The following is a 15,733-nucleotide window of genomic DNA, read 5'->3' on the forward strand; positions in this document are numbered from 1 at the left end:
AGTACTGCACTCACATGCATATATATCCAGACATAGACACACATACGTACAAAAAAAAAAAAAAAAAACAAAATCAAGTAAATCTTAAACAAACAAAACCAAAACCAAGAAAAATTAGTTCTTCATAGTGATACACACCTGTAACCCCAGGCTGAGAAAAGGAGGATTATACATTTCAGTTGGAGGCCAGCCTGATCTACACAGTGAGACACTGTCTCTAAATAAACAAATAAAGCAAAGCCTAATTTAAATGACTGCCCTGTATCTAAACAGCCTGTGATGTCTCGCTCTGTGACGCCAAAAGTGTTATGAATTATGTACAGGAGAAATGCTTCACAGACACAGTAGATGGGCATCTCCAGCATCCTGAAAACCTGCCCCTGTGTGTCACCAAGTCATGGATGCTTTCTCTTCCCCGTCAGATCAAGGTTGCTGTGTCTGCGGACAGAGACTGCATCCGCGCCTACCAGCCTCAGATTTCCTCTGCCAACTATAACACATTGACGCTGACCGTTAAGACGCAAGAGCCTGACAACCTTCTCTTCTACCTTGGCAGCAGCACCAGTGTAAGTGAGCGACCCAGATGTTTGGGAATACAGGTGTTTCCTGGGGGATGATACTCTCGTGGAAACATCACAGTGACCACCCTGACGTCAGGGATAACCTTTGCTACAGTTGTCGTGTTGAATTTCAAATAAATGCAAAAGTAACCACCTGAGGTTTGGGCAGATAGGTCTGTAGGTAAAACAGTTTTGCCTGTAAGTCTGAGAATCTGAGCTTGATTCCCAGGACCCACTCAAACAAAACCTGGGCATTGTGGTGGGCCTTTGTGTTTCCAAAACTGGACAGGTAGAGGCTGTCAGATCTCCGAGGTTCCCTGGTCAGCTGGCCTAGTCTGCTTAGCTAAGTACCAGGTCAGTGAGTACAGGTCAGTGAGTACAGGTCAGTGAGTACTAGGGGCCGTTTCAAAATGTAGATAGCACATAGGCATAGACCTGAGGCTGTCTTCCAACCTCCCTGTGAACATGCCATGCTAATATACATATATGTGAACTTACATACACACATGGGCACACACACGTACAGAGAACTCCACAAGTAGGAAAGTAACACATCTGACCAGGGTCCCCATCTGCAACCTTATTGGTACACCTTGGGTACCAAATGCCTCTGTCGACTTGAGGTGAGTCTCAGATTGCCCGGCATCACCCACGTTCCTCCTGCCAAGGAGCTGCCTGTGGTCCTCAGATGACGAGATTCCTAGAGAAGACCACTGCTCCTTTGGCTGTTTTTAGGAGGGATCCAAGCCCTTGGGACTTGGGGATGTCAGGGAGGAGATGTTAAGACATAAGGGAGACACGAAGCAGAGCTCACTCCTTTTTGTGGCTCCTGTCTTGATATGCACACCACACCACTCAGTGCCTTCTGAAAGAGAAGGAAGCCAGAACCCTTGCTGCCTAATCCTCCTGTTGCTTGGTGACAAACCCTTTGAATGTTCTTGGGAGCTTCCCGAGAGGACTAGTGGACGGTCAGTCTGTAAGAACACTAATGTCAGGTCTGCCTTCTGCCTCAGGAATCTCCACGCTGCAGCCCCAGGGTTATTATTTTTTTTTAATAATTTATTTAACTTTATTTTATGTGCATTGGTGCAAAGGTGTCACATAAGATCCCCTGGAACTGGAGTTACAGATAGTTGTGAGCTGCCATGTGGGTGCTGGGAATTGAACCCAGGTCCTCTGGAAGAATGTCCAGTGCTCTTAACCACTGAGCCATCTCTCCAGCCCCCCCGCCCCAGGGTTATTATTGACAGAAGAGCACTGAAGCATTGGGCTGGCTGTGTAAATAGCAATATGTAACTCATCCCTACTCTTTTCCCGCCCCACAGTCCGATTTTCTCGCAGTGGAGATGCGGCGGGGAAAAGTGGCCTTTCTCTGGGACTTGGGCTCCGGGTCCACAAGGTTGGAATTCCCAGATGTCTCCATCAATGACAACAGGTGGCACAGCATCTACATAACCAGGTAGCAGAGGAGGTCCTCCAGCATCTTTCTTCCTTTTATCGTACCTTATAACACATTTGTGACACGTATCATAAGCAGGTTTGAGTCATTGGTAAAGTTGGATTATAAACAACTTTATATTAACTATAGGAATGAGGTGGGTTTTTTTAAATTAAAATAATCCTTTTTTTGCCAGAAGCAAGGGTCGTAAGAAGGAAAACATGTATATCTTGTTTCACTTTTAAGATTTATTTTTATTTTATGTATATGAGTGTTTGTCTCTATATATGTATGTGCACCATGGGTGTGCAGAGCCTGCAAACGCCAGATGAGAGCATCAGATTCACAGGAACTCTACTTACCGATGGTTGTGAACCACCATGTGGGTGCTGGGAATAGAACCCAGGTCCCCTTCAGGAGCAGCCAGGACTCAGCCACGGAGCTGTCTCTCCAACCCCCAGATTATTTTCTAACATATCTCTGGAAAGTCTAAGTCCAGGGGGAGCCACTTACCAGCCTTATTCCATGGCTCCTTCCACCCAAGACAATTCAGTAAAAAGCAACAGAAGAGGGGGGAGAGGGCGATGAAAATGAGAAATGTGCCTTCTTAAAATTCAAATACAAAGCCAAATTCTTCCTCTTAAAGCCCCCGCCCCAGAAATAACTTCCTTTAAGTAGTCTTACAAAGAACTTTCCTCTTCCTTCCCTAAAATATTGGGGGGAGGGGTCTGTTGATGGCGTTGTTGGAAATATTGACACTAAATAAAAAAGTGACGTCATAGCGAAAGGAGTAATTTTTATTCAGATGAAGCTTAACTCAGTAATGACTTTAAATAGGGGAGTGATATGACGAAATGTCTGTTTTCCCAAAACATGGTTTGGGGGAGTGAGGCAGAGTTTGAAGGGCAAAGTTGGGAGCACAGAGAGCAGGTGGAGGTTGCAGGAGCCACTCTGGAGAGGCAGGTAGGGTGGGTACGAGAGGCATGCTTCTACATGTGACAATGTAAAATGTTTACTGTTCCTCTTGCAACCCTTTTGACCTCAGGTTTGGAAACGTGGGGTCACTGAGTGTAAAGGAACTAAGTTCAGCTGAGAACCCACCAGTCAAAACAAGCAAATCTCCTGGGATGGCCAAAGTTCTGGACATAAACAATTCAACACGAATCTTCGTGGGAGGGCTTGGAGGTCAGATCAAGGTAATGTTCTCCGAGTGTGTCTGAGCAGGACCCTCTGGCTGACAGGCATGTTCCTGGTTTAGTATATCCTTCACTAACCAAAATCGTCTGCTTTTATTAGTTTTCATTTTGGCAATGGGTCCGCAAAGCTGGGCTGGTTTTGCCAGGGTAAAGGGTCATTTTCAATCATGAAGATGAATGCGAGAGAAATCAGTGGTGCTGTTTGCCATGTAGAGATCTTTTCCGGTGATGAAATGGGGGATTAAATAAATGTATAGTGATTTCTGTGAAGTCCCTTTCTCTGTTTTAATTCTCATGGTAATTAGCCCCTGGGAGTTGGGCGAGAGTGCGTTGCATTTGTTTTATGACATCACCTAGTTAGACTGGATTCAGCATTCTGAGTTTGAAAGGAAGGTCTCTATCCAAGGACTAAACCACTGACCCTTGTCTGGTCTGATGATCACCGATAGCAGGCTTTCCCCAGACCCCTAGAAACTGAGTTGATCTTTAGGATACTGTCCAGAGCTGGGTCTGGTTCATGCGCACAGGCCTGTAATCCCAGCATTCTTGAGGCTGAAGCAGGAGAACTGAGAGTGTGATCTTCGCACAGAGCAAGAGTCTCCCTAAGCGCCCCTTTCCCCTCAAAACAAACAAAGCAATGCAAATCTCTTGGGATTTGGCTTTCAGGATTTAAGCTTCCAGGGCAATTTTGGAGTTGGAGAATGTATGCTTCCAGCCAACTGGATGCACATTGTGTGTTTACTTTTGTCTTTCTATCAGAAATCGCCAGCTGTGAAGGTTACTCATTTTAAGGGCTGCATGGGAGAGGCCTTCTTGAATGGCAAATCCATCGGCCTGTGGAATTATATTGAAAGAGAGGGGAAGTGCAATGGCTGCTTTGGAAGGTAATCCACCCCCACATTTTAAATGGTCTTTTATCTCTATACTCCATAGCCCCTTGAAAGGTTATGCATGGAATCTTGGTTGCTGCGGCCTTTGAAGTAAAAGGAACACTGGGTTTGGAGTACATCTTTCTCAGGCTGCTGGCCCAGGCCATCTTCTAAGTTTTTCTTGGTTACTTTGGCTAATGAACCTCTTCACCTGAGGTTTGGTGTCTTCCAGACTTATCTTACCCTCTCCCATCCCTCACCTCCCCACTACTCCCAATTGGATAATTGCATATGCATAATGAAGTATCCTGGAGGTAGGATCTAATCCAGACACAGACTTTATGTTACCATCATACCATACACATGGCCCGGGGTCGTTCTAATGTATTTTAAACCAAAGTGTCTTGGTGCATACTTGTTCCCTCGTGTTACCATGTCTGTCTATACTCAGAGCTGTTCAGATGTCAGATCACTTCAGTTTTCACGAGTTCAAATTAGGGGTGCGACTTGTCTTCCTTACCATCTTACTATCAGTGATGAAGATAAAAGTCTTTCGTGGTTTAGGATTATGGAATTCCTTTGTCTCCCAGCCCTCCCAAGAGCAGGTGATATGTCATGGCTTCTACTTCACAGCTCGCAGAACGAAGACTCTTCCTTCCATTTTGATGGAAGTGGGTACGCGGTCGTGGAGAAGACCCTGCGGACCACCGTGACACAGATACTCGTTCTCTTCAGCACCTTCTCTCCCAACGGGCTTCTTTTCTACCTGGCTTCCAATGGCACCGTGAGTATTTCCGGAGCACCTGGCTCTCTGACCTGTTCCCTGTGTGATTTTTCCTGGGGAGAGCTGGACAAATGTCCGTTCAGTCCGGACCAGAGGAATGCCTCCATCACACCTCGCTAGGAGAACTGATGTCTTTATGGGGTTTGCGTAGAGGAGTGTGAATGAGGACTTAACCACAGGAGAGTCCCCAGGACAGCTGCAGGACTGAGACAGCTCACCCCAGTGTGCATGATGAACCCCCAAACCCTGCATGTGCGCAAACTCTTGCTGTCAGTTCTGCTTTTCTTAAGTATTCCACCACCCCCCGAATCCGCGGGGAGCTTGGGGGTCACTACAGGGAGGAGGAAAGCACAGAAGTGGGCAGTGATTTTCTGCACGCTCAGGTGAGGGTCTCCACATTCTCTGCCAGAGCATCAGCAACTCAGCTCGTCGAGGTCTCGTTCGGGTAGTCATAATCACTGTGAGGAACATGGTGACAGCATGCTATAGCTTGAGGACGGAGTTCCACAGCGGTATCTCATTAAGATTTCATGATATATGAAACTTACCTTAGCCAGTTTCCACATACTACTGTAATCTACACATATATGCTGTGCAGGTTCCCACTTAAAATCACTATCAGCTAACACAAATTCATGAAGAACCATGCTTACCATAGGAAGCACTGGGTAAAAGTGTGCCTCCACTTGGCACGGTGTCAGTGGAACATTTGCTGTCAAGTCCTAGTTCAAATCGTGTCCTGTTCCCTTGTGTGACCACTGTGGCCTTGGTTTTAAATTGTTTTTATTATTATTTTATGTGGATGAGTAGTTTCTCTGCTTGTATGTCTGTGCACCATATGTATGAGGTCAGATGAGGGCATTGGATCCCCTGGGACTGGAGTTACAGATGGTTGTGAGCAAGCAAGTAGGTGTTGGTCCTCTGCAAGAGCAACCAGTGTCCTTCACTGCTAAGCCATCTATCCATCCACTATAGTACCCTCATTTGAATCTCATCTCCAGGAATTCTCCCCTTTTGATCTTATGTGCTGGTCATTTTCAGAAACAGCCCACTTGTCAATTTAAATAATAAGGACAGGCTGGAGAGATGGCTCAGCCATTAAGAGCACTGCCTGCTATTCCAGAGGTCCTGAGTTCAATTCCCAGCAACCACACGATGGCTCACAACCATCTGTAGTAACATCTGGTACCCTCTTCTGGCCTGCAGAACACTGTATACATAATGAATAAATAAATGTTTAAAAAATATTAAAGAAAAAGCACAGAAAAGCCCAGTGTGCCTACTAAAATATGGATTTGGGAAAGGATAGCAGTTAATTTAATTCTCAATAGTATTCTACAAAACCACTAGGGGCATTTTTACTTTCATGTAACGGACTAGCTATGGGCCCCCAGGCTCAGTTTCCCCAGTTTGACTCTTAAGAGGTTACTTCTACCCCTAACTTGGGTGGGAAAAGTCTAGAAAAGACGTATCTGCAAAGAAATGTCCTTTCCTTCACAGAAGGACTTTCTGTCCATCGAGCTGGTCCGTGGCAGGGTTAAAGTGATGGTGGATTTGGGGTCAGGACCCCTCACTCTTATGACAGACAGACGCTATAACAACGGAACCTGGTACAAGATCGCCTTCCAGCGAAACCGGAAGCAAGGTGGGCGCACAGGGTAGACGTCTGAGGTGTTGGCTGCCCCTCTGAGAACAAACAGCACTATGAAACAACAGGCGTTATACTCCGTTAGCTTTCCAGCTACATCCTATGATATTAGAGTATACCACCCTCATCGTTCACCACTTGGCTGCAACTACATTCTCTAGTGATATTCTGATTGAAAAGCTGCCTTATTGTTGGAAGAACAATATCATTCCATTTGTCTGTGGTTTCAGTATTTCTCATTAAATGCCAAATTGGAACAAGAATCAAATCCCGTTTCCTTGCACACACCTACTGTTACCATTCAGCTGTGTATATTCTGGATCTGCCTACTTTTGCTTTTTAATGGTGAAGAATAGCCTGGTCAAATTTGCAGAATTGAAAAGAACATGTGTTGTTTTTAATCTAAGTTGTTGGAAGTCAGATATTGGGGTGAAAACTTGATAGATCACAGAAGTTGAAGAGGTGCGACCAGCTGGCCTTCTCCTGTGTCCTGGAGACCCAGCAAGCTTGTCTCTCTCCACAAGTCCCAGACTGTAAAGACCACGAATCTCTAAGTCCCTCCCTACTCCTTCCAGTGACTCTCTATCTCTGTCCCTGCGTCCTCCGAACTCTCTATGGCTAATTTTTGTCGACTGGTCTCTGGCTTTGTCCCCCGATCCAAGGTTAATTTTATTAACACAGTTCCAGAGTTTCTGTGCATCAAATGTCCACAACAAACGTGTTTATAAGCAGACTGTGTTAACAGGAGCTTACATTCACATCAACCGTTCCTTTTCACTTCCCACCAGGGCTGCTGGCTGTCTTCCACGCCTATGACACGAGCGACAAGGAGACCAAGCAAGGAGAAACCCCAGGAGCCTCTTCCGACCTCAATCGGCTGGAGAAAGACCTGATTTACGTGGGTGGAGTACCCCACTCTACAGCTGTGAGGTATGATGTGAAACTGGGGGTCGCCCCTCTGTGGGGTTGTCACGTGGGATTTTCAGGCCTCTTTTACCCAGCATGTGAACGGTCTTCTGTCCTTGCCTCCAGGAAAGGGGTCAGCAGCAGAAGCTACGTGGGCTGTATCAAGAACCTGGAAATATCTAGGTCCACCTTTGATTTGCTGAGGAACTCCTATGGCGTGAGGAAAGGCTGTGCATTGGAGGTGGGAAGCAAGCATTGCCGTGGGGGTCTGGATGGCTTTCTGTAAATGCCCAGTGGTTTATCTCTATAATAAAGCTGAAAGCTCTCAACCAGCAAACGGGTAGGATGCAGGAAGTCAGGCAGACCTGCAGCAGCAGGCCAACCTCACTGCTCCCTTTTGTCACCAGCCCATCCAGAGTGTGAGTTTCCTGAGAGGTGGCTACGTGGAGGTACCACCCAAATCTCTGTCACCAGAATCATCCCTGCTAGCCACGTTCACCACCAAGAACAGCAGTGGCATCATCGTGGCTGCTCTGGGCAAGGATGTGGAGAAGGCTGGTTGGTCTCAGGCACATGTGGTGAGTAGCTGTGACCCACAGTAAGAGATGCCTTCCCTTTCAGAAACATGCGTGGGAAATGTCTGACTCAAGTTGACTGCAGCTGTTTCTGAATGGTTATGCATGAGTGCTTTTTAATTTATTTGAGTATAAGTTATTACTGCCGAATGTTCTGCTCATGACGCCATGATTTCCAGAGTTTCGTGATCAATGTCCCACTTCTAGGCGTGAGTGAAAGGCTGCTGTCCTCCAAGTAAAGGAACTTTTGACGCTGAGTCCTGGTTTCCCTGTGTGCAGTGCTCGCAGTGGAGTGAAAGCTCCTTCCTTACATCTTTTGGGGGAATTTGTTGTTCTGAATGTGAAGGGAGGAGACAATGTGGCCTGTGATGGACATGGTGGTCCAGACGTGGCAGAAAGCAGAGACGAAGGCATTTTTCCCGAGTTAGACTCCCTACAAGAGGATGACCTGTAATCACATGACTAAAAGAAATGCTGGGGAACACAGGGGTGTGGCTTGGTGAAGGAGAGCCTGCGCACGGGCAGTTTATGGAAAGGTGTGCTCCGCTGCTCCATGTGGCTATGTAGCTCATCATGCATCCTGCACCGCAGTACTGCTTCCTAAACTTTGTGGGACAAAAAATAGGTTCGGAGAGCCTCATTAGGCCGCCCAAGGTGTGTCAGAACCAAGGTCAGAATACCAGTCTATGGACCCCGGATGTGGCATGGGTCACTTAACCAAAGTGCCTGGGACTGGAATTGGTTTTGTGAGCTTCGCTGATCTATTTTTAAGTTGAGGTGAAATTCATATAACATTAACCACTTCAATAATTCATTCAGTAGCACTATGTGCACTTAGCGTCATGACGTCACCTCCTTCATCGAGTTGCAAATGTTTTCATCACCCAAATTAGCAGCCTATGTCCCCCAAGGAGCAGCTCTCCATCCTCCCCTCCCCACTCCTGGCCGCCATCAGCCTGTTCTGTATCTATGGATGGCTTACGTATTAGATAGTGTGTACTATTGAATCAGATACAGTACTGTCTTCTACAGTTGTTACTTAGCAGGTTTTCAAGTTCCATACACATTCGACTGCATATTTGATCGGCTCTATGCCTTCCTATTTCTCTGTATGTACATCCCAGAGGTCATCATTTGTTCACTGTTGGCCCTGGTTCTTTCTACTCTGGGGCACTCAGGAACAATTCTGCTATGGTTTAGGCCCTCATCTTCCTTCCTTCTGGGCCTAGACCTTCAAGTGGAATTTCTGGTAGAGTGGTTTTGTATTTTACCTTCCGAGGAACTGCTGAACTCCTTCCCTCCACCAGTCATGAGATGGTTGCACACAAGTCCAAGTTTTCTTCCTGAGCCGGTGGAAAGGGTGGGTGCAACTGCCGTGGCAAGGGCATCGGGTACACATTTCAGTTCTGGGGCTGGCTTGAGAAACTGTTGTGCTTTTTGTCAGCGAGGCAAGGGAGCTTTAAGAGCTTTAAATGTCTTCAGACCCTTCTAACTCTTAATGCTAGAAGCAGTCCACGGGCAAAGGAAACATCAAATTATGTGTATGGTAATAGAAAATTCGAAGTTCTTGCTGAAAAAATAGTCTATCTGGTGGTGCGTCGTGTAGCGGTAACTAGCGTGTATGGGGCCTTGCAGGAATAGAAACAGTGAGAGAATCAGTGTCAGCATGATGCAGAGGATAAACCACAGGGGCACAGATGAGACAGCAGACACTAAGTCCAGCACGTGTGACAGCTGGTGACATGTGCCCTTGCTGGCCTTGCGTTAACATGCCTACATTATCTATGGAGGGTGGAAGCGCCGCAAATCCTTCAGTAATGTATTTTGTTTTGGAAAATGCATCCTCCGCAGCCCTTCTTCTCCATCATGCTGAGTGAAGGCCGCATTGAAGTGCATGTCAACTCCGGGGATGGGACCAGTCTACGGAAAGCCCTGCTGCATGCCCCCACTGGCTCCTACGGTGACGGACAAGAACATTCCATCTCCTTGGTTAGGAATCGAAGGTATCTTAGCTCTCAGGTCTTTGTGTCAGGAGGCTGAGATGAGGAAGCGCCTCCTTAGGAACCTTGCCAAATACTCGGTGTGATTTTAGATGGCGGAGATGGTTCCCGCGATGTCATTAGCAACCATAGTTCTTAGTGTTTCAAAACAATTCTAGGAATTTGCTGGAATTCTACAATAAAGTCAGCTTTCTTCTACTTTGTAGTAATGTTTTTGAAATTTTCCTAATTGAGAATCTTTTACTTAATTAAATTTTCCTTTCCTTAAGCCCAATACAAACTGTTTACAAAGTGGAGGAATTTAATGGTGAACAGTAGGTTGGTTTTGGTGGGAAGTATCTTACCTGCAGCTAAAGCTATCATATCAGCATTCCATGTATTTCCCAATTCAGCTGGAGAACTGTGCTTGAGGCACACTGGCTATTTTCACAGTAGGATAAGAGGTGTTTGAACACACACGTTTACTCTAATAACCAATCGAATTCAGTGATGTATCCATTGATTTTATTCTTCTATGTTGTATGTGGGATTCACATACGATGCCATGCCAAAATTTGTCTCTAGGACAAAATCTATTAGTCCTAAAGAACTTGCTAGAATTGCCGATGACAATGGCGCTATTCACTGTGCTTGAAAAGTCCGTTTTCTCTTTTCATCTGGCAGAGTCATCACCATACAAATGGACGAGAGCAGTCTTGTAGAAATGAAGTTGGGTCCATTAGCCGAAGGAAGGACAATCGACATAGCCAACTTGTACGTAGGGGGGCTTCCGATGGACAAGGGGACGCCGATGCTCAGGATGAGGACTTCTTTCCATGGCTGTATCAAAAACTTGGTCTTTGACTCTGAGTAAGTGTGATTGGTTCTCGTCATGCACTGGCACTTTCTCAACTGCTTTCTGAGTTTGCTGCTTGAGATGTCGTGAGTTCTGCAAGTTCTTCTGTAACAAGTGAATTTCCTTGGTCTATAATGATAGTCTCTTCCAGTGGAAGGGTTAATGTGGTAGATTGATCTGGCCATCCTATCTTATTAATAAAATAACCACCATTAACCCTGTGTGCATGTGTAGTATGGAACATTGAACTGGGCCTTGATGCGTGCTGGGCAGACACCCTACCACTGACCTATATCCCTTCCCCAAGTGTACTTCTGCAAGAACCCAACTGGATTACTAATGGCTACATTTTATTAATGGCTTTCCCTAAAACAGTTGCTATATTATTAAATATTGCAAGTCTCTGTTCTCTGTGAAGAAGAGAATTATCATCTGTACAAATGGCTGTTCATCTCACCTCTCCCTAGTTCTAGCTAAACTGAGTTGATAGGTAAAGTTGTGACTGAATCTACAGGTCAGAATCTGCTTATAGGAGTTCACAATGGGCTCTGCAGCAGAAGACACTGAGCCCATCCTCACTAGGCTGCTGGCTTGTAGGTAATCGTGAGCAAGGGACACAGTCACGGTGTCCTTCTCTGAGTAACAGCCTCCCAGGAATCCCTGAATACAGAAAGAATAAGGCCTGTAGCACAGACTCCAATAGCGGGGCCTTACTCAGTTACCTGTAGCTGTATACACATTCAGCAGTTGCTCATCCATCCCTTCAGTGATGAGGAAACTTCATGTTCCTGAAAGCCACAATACTCTGGACTCCATAGGCAGACAGGTGGAGTCCACCTTTGGGAGGTGGCAATGGGAGCCAGGCTGGTGCAGGACACCCAGCTAGAGCTAAGTAGAAAGACCCGTGTCAAGCACAGATCAGAACAAGAAACCGGTGTTAAGTGGAAGCTGTTGTGTGGTTGTGTGGTGATGCAGGAGCCAGACACGTGTGTGTGTGTGTGTGTGTGTGTGTGTGTGTGTGTGTGTGTGTGTGTTTGAGAGAGAGAGAGAGAGAGAGAGAGAGAGAGAGAGAGAGAGAAAGAGAGAGAGAGATCCCAGCCTGCAGGACGCTTGAGTCTACTCTGAATTCAGGAAGGCCCAAGTCACCAGCCTGCAACCCAACAGAACAATGTGACTTGGCCACTGTGAAGGATGGCCAATTTGGTTATTCTAAGAGAAGTGGATCAGTGGTTTAAAATGGGGTTAACTACCCAGTACTCAAATAGTTGGGCCCCCAGACTGGTTCATGGTGTTTTCATTTAGTTGTTCTCTTGTTTGTCTGTAGACTTTTGGATTTCACCCATGCGGTTGGCTCTGAACTAGTAGAGCTGGACACTTGCTTGCTGGCAGAAGAACCCCTGCAAGAGCTTCATGAAGAACACGGGGAACTCCCTCCAGAGCCCCCAACGCTACAACAGCCTGTAAGCACGACCTCCTTCAGTGGCGTCAGGACAGTTTGAGAGAGGCACAGGGATAGAGAGAAAGTGGGACTGAGTCCCAAGGAGGGGAACGTGGCCTGGCCATGCCCTCTTCCTGCCCTCCAGTTCTCCAGCTGTGCCTCCAATGGCAGAATACCCAAGAGCCCTTTGTCTATGGAGACTGAGAGGTAGATTTCTGGATCTTGCTTCCTGTGATAAACAGCCAGCAAGGGACTAGGTAATAGTGCTTGTCTGAGGGTACCCTGGGTTCAGCCCTGATGCTCAGCACCCCAAGTGGCTAGCACACCACAAGAGGTTTGGTAGAGTCTCCCTAATCTTCCTTAGTGCTTTAGGGGCAAGTGGGGGGATACAGGAAATAAGCAACTTCTGTGAGCTACCGCGCACTCTTCAGTGTTGGAGGTCAGATTCTGAGTCATTAAGCAAATGCTAGTCGTGACTCTTCATTTTCTCCTCTTGTGACTTCTATCTCCTGGTGCACTTTAATAATTTAGAAGATAGTATGCTTCTCTCAAAAGAGCATCGGCTATGGAGAGCCAAGGAGTTCAGGACAGTTTTCCTAGTTGTATGTGTCTACTTTAAGTCACAAAGCTAAGTTTGGGACTCACTTGACTCGGGGTCCTGGATGAGACGCTGTAGGGGCAGCCACCACTGCCAAGGCCCTACCTTATGCTCTTACACTTCTAGCTAGAGTCTGGGGCTCCTTCCAGTCCGGCTCCTCTCTCCTCACCCTGCCCCGTGAGACCTGAGGGCGCCATCGTCTCCCAGGAGTGTCCCAGCCGTGGCTCCCTTTGGGCCACTGCTGTCCTTGGACTGGCCCCATAGTCCCTTGTGCCCAAGGAAGGTTCACAGAGGAACTCCCTTATCTATTTGAGGGAAAGTGAACTTTGGTGATGGTAAAAGATGGAAGGAAGCTCAGACTGCTCTCTGGGGAGAGAGGACATGAAGGCACACGGTTTAAAACAGATCTCGGGATAAGTCAGAAGTCAGAGCACAGTGGCAGCTACTGCTGTTCTGACACAGCGGCTTCTGTGACATTTTCTTTGTGGAAGAACACGCCCGTGTCAGCAGGGTCCTGCTACAGTGGCTGAGGGTCCTCATCCGCCTCTTACAGGAACTCTGCACAGTGGACCCGGCTCCAGGGTTTGTTTCAAGCGCTCACCAGTTTGGCCACACAGAAAACAGCCACTTAGTGTTGCCTTTGAATCAGTCCGATGTCCGAAAGAGGTATGCTTTTTCCTGAGGTCCCTCTGAGATTTTTGTTGTTAGACGATGAGGCAAGTGTGGTGTTGACTTCTGAAACGTGCTCGTACCAGACAGGTTCAGTGCCCACAAGGACCCAGGCAAGGGTCCCATCTGTCAACTCCCATCAGGCTCCCTTGGTCACATACTCTGTATTGTCATAAAGCAAATGAAGGCTTTCCTCTTGGCCTGTGGGGGAGTCTTGCCCATTTCTGACACTCGGGGCTTAACTGAATTATAATCTTTTCAGAGTTCAGTCCACTCTAACAGCTTAGTACAGCCACCCGTGGGCCTCTCAGTGATACAGGACAACTGTGACATGGTCTAGCCTTCCTTTCAGACTTAAGGGACTCCCCGTTGACTGTCATAGAACTGTTCCCATCAGAGTGGCCCTCTGTGCCATGAATGGGCACACAAGTGAATGAACACTCTCTTGAGAAGCTAAATACACATGCTGAAGCAGCAGTGGGTAACACAGGAAGCTGATCTTCCTGATCCCTGGCACTGACTTCCTGTTCTTGCTCAGGCTCCAGGTTCAGCTGAACATTCGGACATTTGCCTCCAGTGGCCTTATTTATTACATGGCAAATCAGAACCAAATGGACTATGCCACACTCCAGCTCCACGAGGGCCGCCTCCACTTCATGTTTGACCTTGGCAAGGGCCGAACCAAGGTCTCCCATCCTACACTGCTCAGTGATGGCAAATGGCACACGGTAAGTTCTCGGGAGGCCCTGTCTCCTGTCCCAAATTTTCTCCCTCCATCTCTGGTACTGATTGCATTTTCTTGGAGGGAAGCTATGCATTTTGATTCCGCGTTGGCCTTATGTTTGACATCACCTCCAAGTGATGTAAGCATCTTGTCAGTAGGGCCCTTTTTTGCTTCCTGAATCCTTCCAGGCACTTGTTCTGAACACTCACTAAGCACTCAGCAGCTGGTTTCGGAATGAATTGAAGGTCTCAAAAATGTGTTTGACTTGACAGGAAGCTAGTAAGGCCCAGCTGTGGCCTGAAAAGACCGAGCCGCTCACTGTGGTGTCTGCTGGTAACCAGGGTTCTGGAGGTTGGCTGTAGTCTTCCCGTTTCTCATAAGCGTCAGCCACATCCTCAGTTCTGGCTGTGCCACAGGCCGAGCCCTCCACAAAACCTGGGCTCTTAAAGATCTAAGAAACACAGACTGTTAAAGTTTTCTCAAATAGTTTACAAGTTCCAGATGTTTTCATCTCGTGCAGGTCAAGACGGAGTACGTTAAAAGAAAGGGCTTCCTGACTGTTGATGGCCAAGAGTCCCCGACTGTGACTGTGGTGGGCAATGCAACGACACTGGATGTGGAAGGGAAGCTGTACCTTGGAGGCCTTCCTGTCCACTACAGGGCCAGGAACATTGGGAACGTAAGCAGCGGCCACCTTGCTGGGGTTGTGTTTTCGTACAAGGCCATCATTCTCTGATGCTTCTGTTTAAGTTATTCTGCCTGAACCTGGGGCTCACTGGAAGGTGCAGACCCTTCAGCGCATGTGCATAGGTCATGTGCTGGGCTTACCCTCAGAGCCATCCTTCCAGCTTTTTCTGCCTTCCAGATAATGAACTTCTCCTTTTCTGAAGACATGCAGTCCCAAAGCAACTCGGGAAAAGTCCAGGCAATTGTATGGTATTTTAGTGAGAAAAGCAGTCTAGATTCCAGGAGTATTTTAGGAAAAAGAGAGAACACACTTCCACTACATTATGACCAAAGTACTGGAGTGAGGGGAGAAAGCGAAACATTCACGTGAGGGATTGCCACAATTACGCTTTAAAAACCAAGATGGAGTAATGTGCGTTATTGAGACAGTTTCAGTGAAGTACAGGAGAAAGATGCCCTGTGTCATCATCGCCACCTCCTCTCCTGTCTCTCTTGGTTTAGACGACCCACAGCATCCCTGCCTGCATTGGGGAAGTGACAGTAAACAGCAAACAGCTGGATAAAGACAGCCCCACGTCTGCCTTTGCAGTGGACAGGTGCTATGCATTGGCCCAAGAAGGAACTTTCTTTGAAGGAAGTGGATATGCAGCTCTTGGTACGTGCTCTTAACAGTCTGGAAGGGATGCCCTGGGTTTAATGACGTCTAGAAGGAGCACCCTGGGTTTAGTGTGTACTCTAAGCTGACGTCTGGAAGGAGCACCCTGGGTTTAGTGTGTACTCTAAGCTGATGTCTGGAAGGAGCACCC

At 47.1% G+C, this 15,733-nt stretch overlaps 1 protein-coding gene across 1 annotated transcript in view; it reads left to right on the top strand.

The window, feature by feature from the left end:
• The window catches only part of LOC121458908 (laminin subunit alpha-1), a 119,994-nt gene that overhangs the window by 100,456 nt on the left and 3,805 nt on the right, over positions 1-15,733 (top strand). Inside the window, exons 45-60 of the mRNA XM_041668293.1 lie at positions 423-566; positions 1,886-2,019; positions 3,044-3,194; positions 3,954-4,078; positions 4,697-4,847; positions 6,348-6,492; positions 7,284-7,425; positions 7,528-7,642; positions 7,809-7,979; positions 9,828-9,979; positions 10,640-10,825; positions 12,136-12,271; positions 13,401-13,513; positions 14,055-14,244; positions 14,761-14,919; positions 15,429-15,582. Coding sequence (XP_041524227.1) covers positions 423-566; positions 1,886-2,019; positions 3,044-3,194; positions 3,954-4,078; positions 4,697-4,847; positions 6,348-6,492; positions 7,284-7,425; positions 7,528-7,642; positions 7,809-7,979; positions 9,828-9,979; positions 10,640-10,825; positions 12,136-12,271; positions 13,401-13,513; positions 14,055-14,244; positions 14,761-14,919; positions 15,429-15,582 — 2,368 coding nt within the window. The remainder of the gene's footprint in view (positions 1-422; positions 567-1,885; positions 2,020-3,043; positions 3,195-3,953; positions 4,079-4,696; positions 4,848-6,347; positions 6,493-7,283; positions 7,426-7,527; positions 7,643-7,808; positions 7,980-9,827; positions 9,980-10,639; positions 10,826-12,135; positions 12,272-13,400; positions 13,514-14,054; positions 14,245-14,760; positions 14,920-15,428; positions 15,583-15,733) is intronic.

This window comes from Microtus oregoni, unplaced genomic scaffold, assembly GCF_018167655.1.
Source record: "Microtus oregoni isolate MIOR12 unplaced genomic scaffold, Mior012 000018F_ref0000195, whole genome shotgun sequence".
NCBI lineage: Eukaryota > Metazoa > Chordata > Mammalia > Rodentia > Cricetidae > Microtus > Microtus oregoni.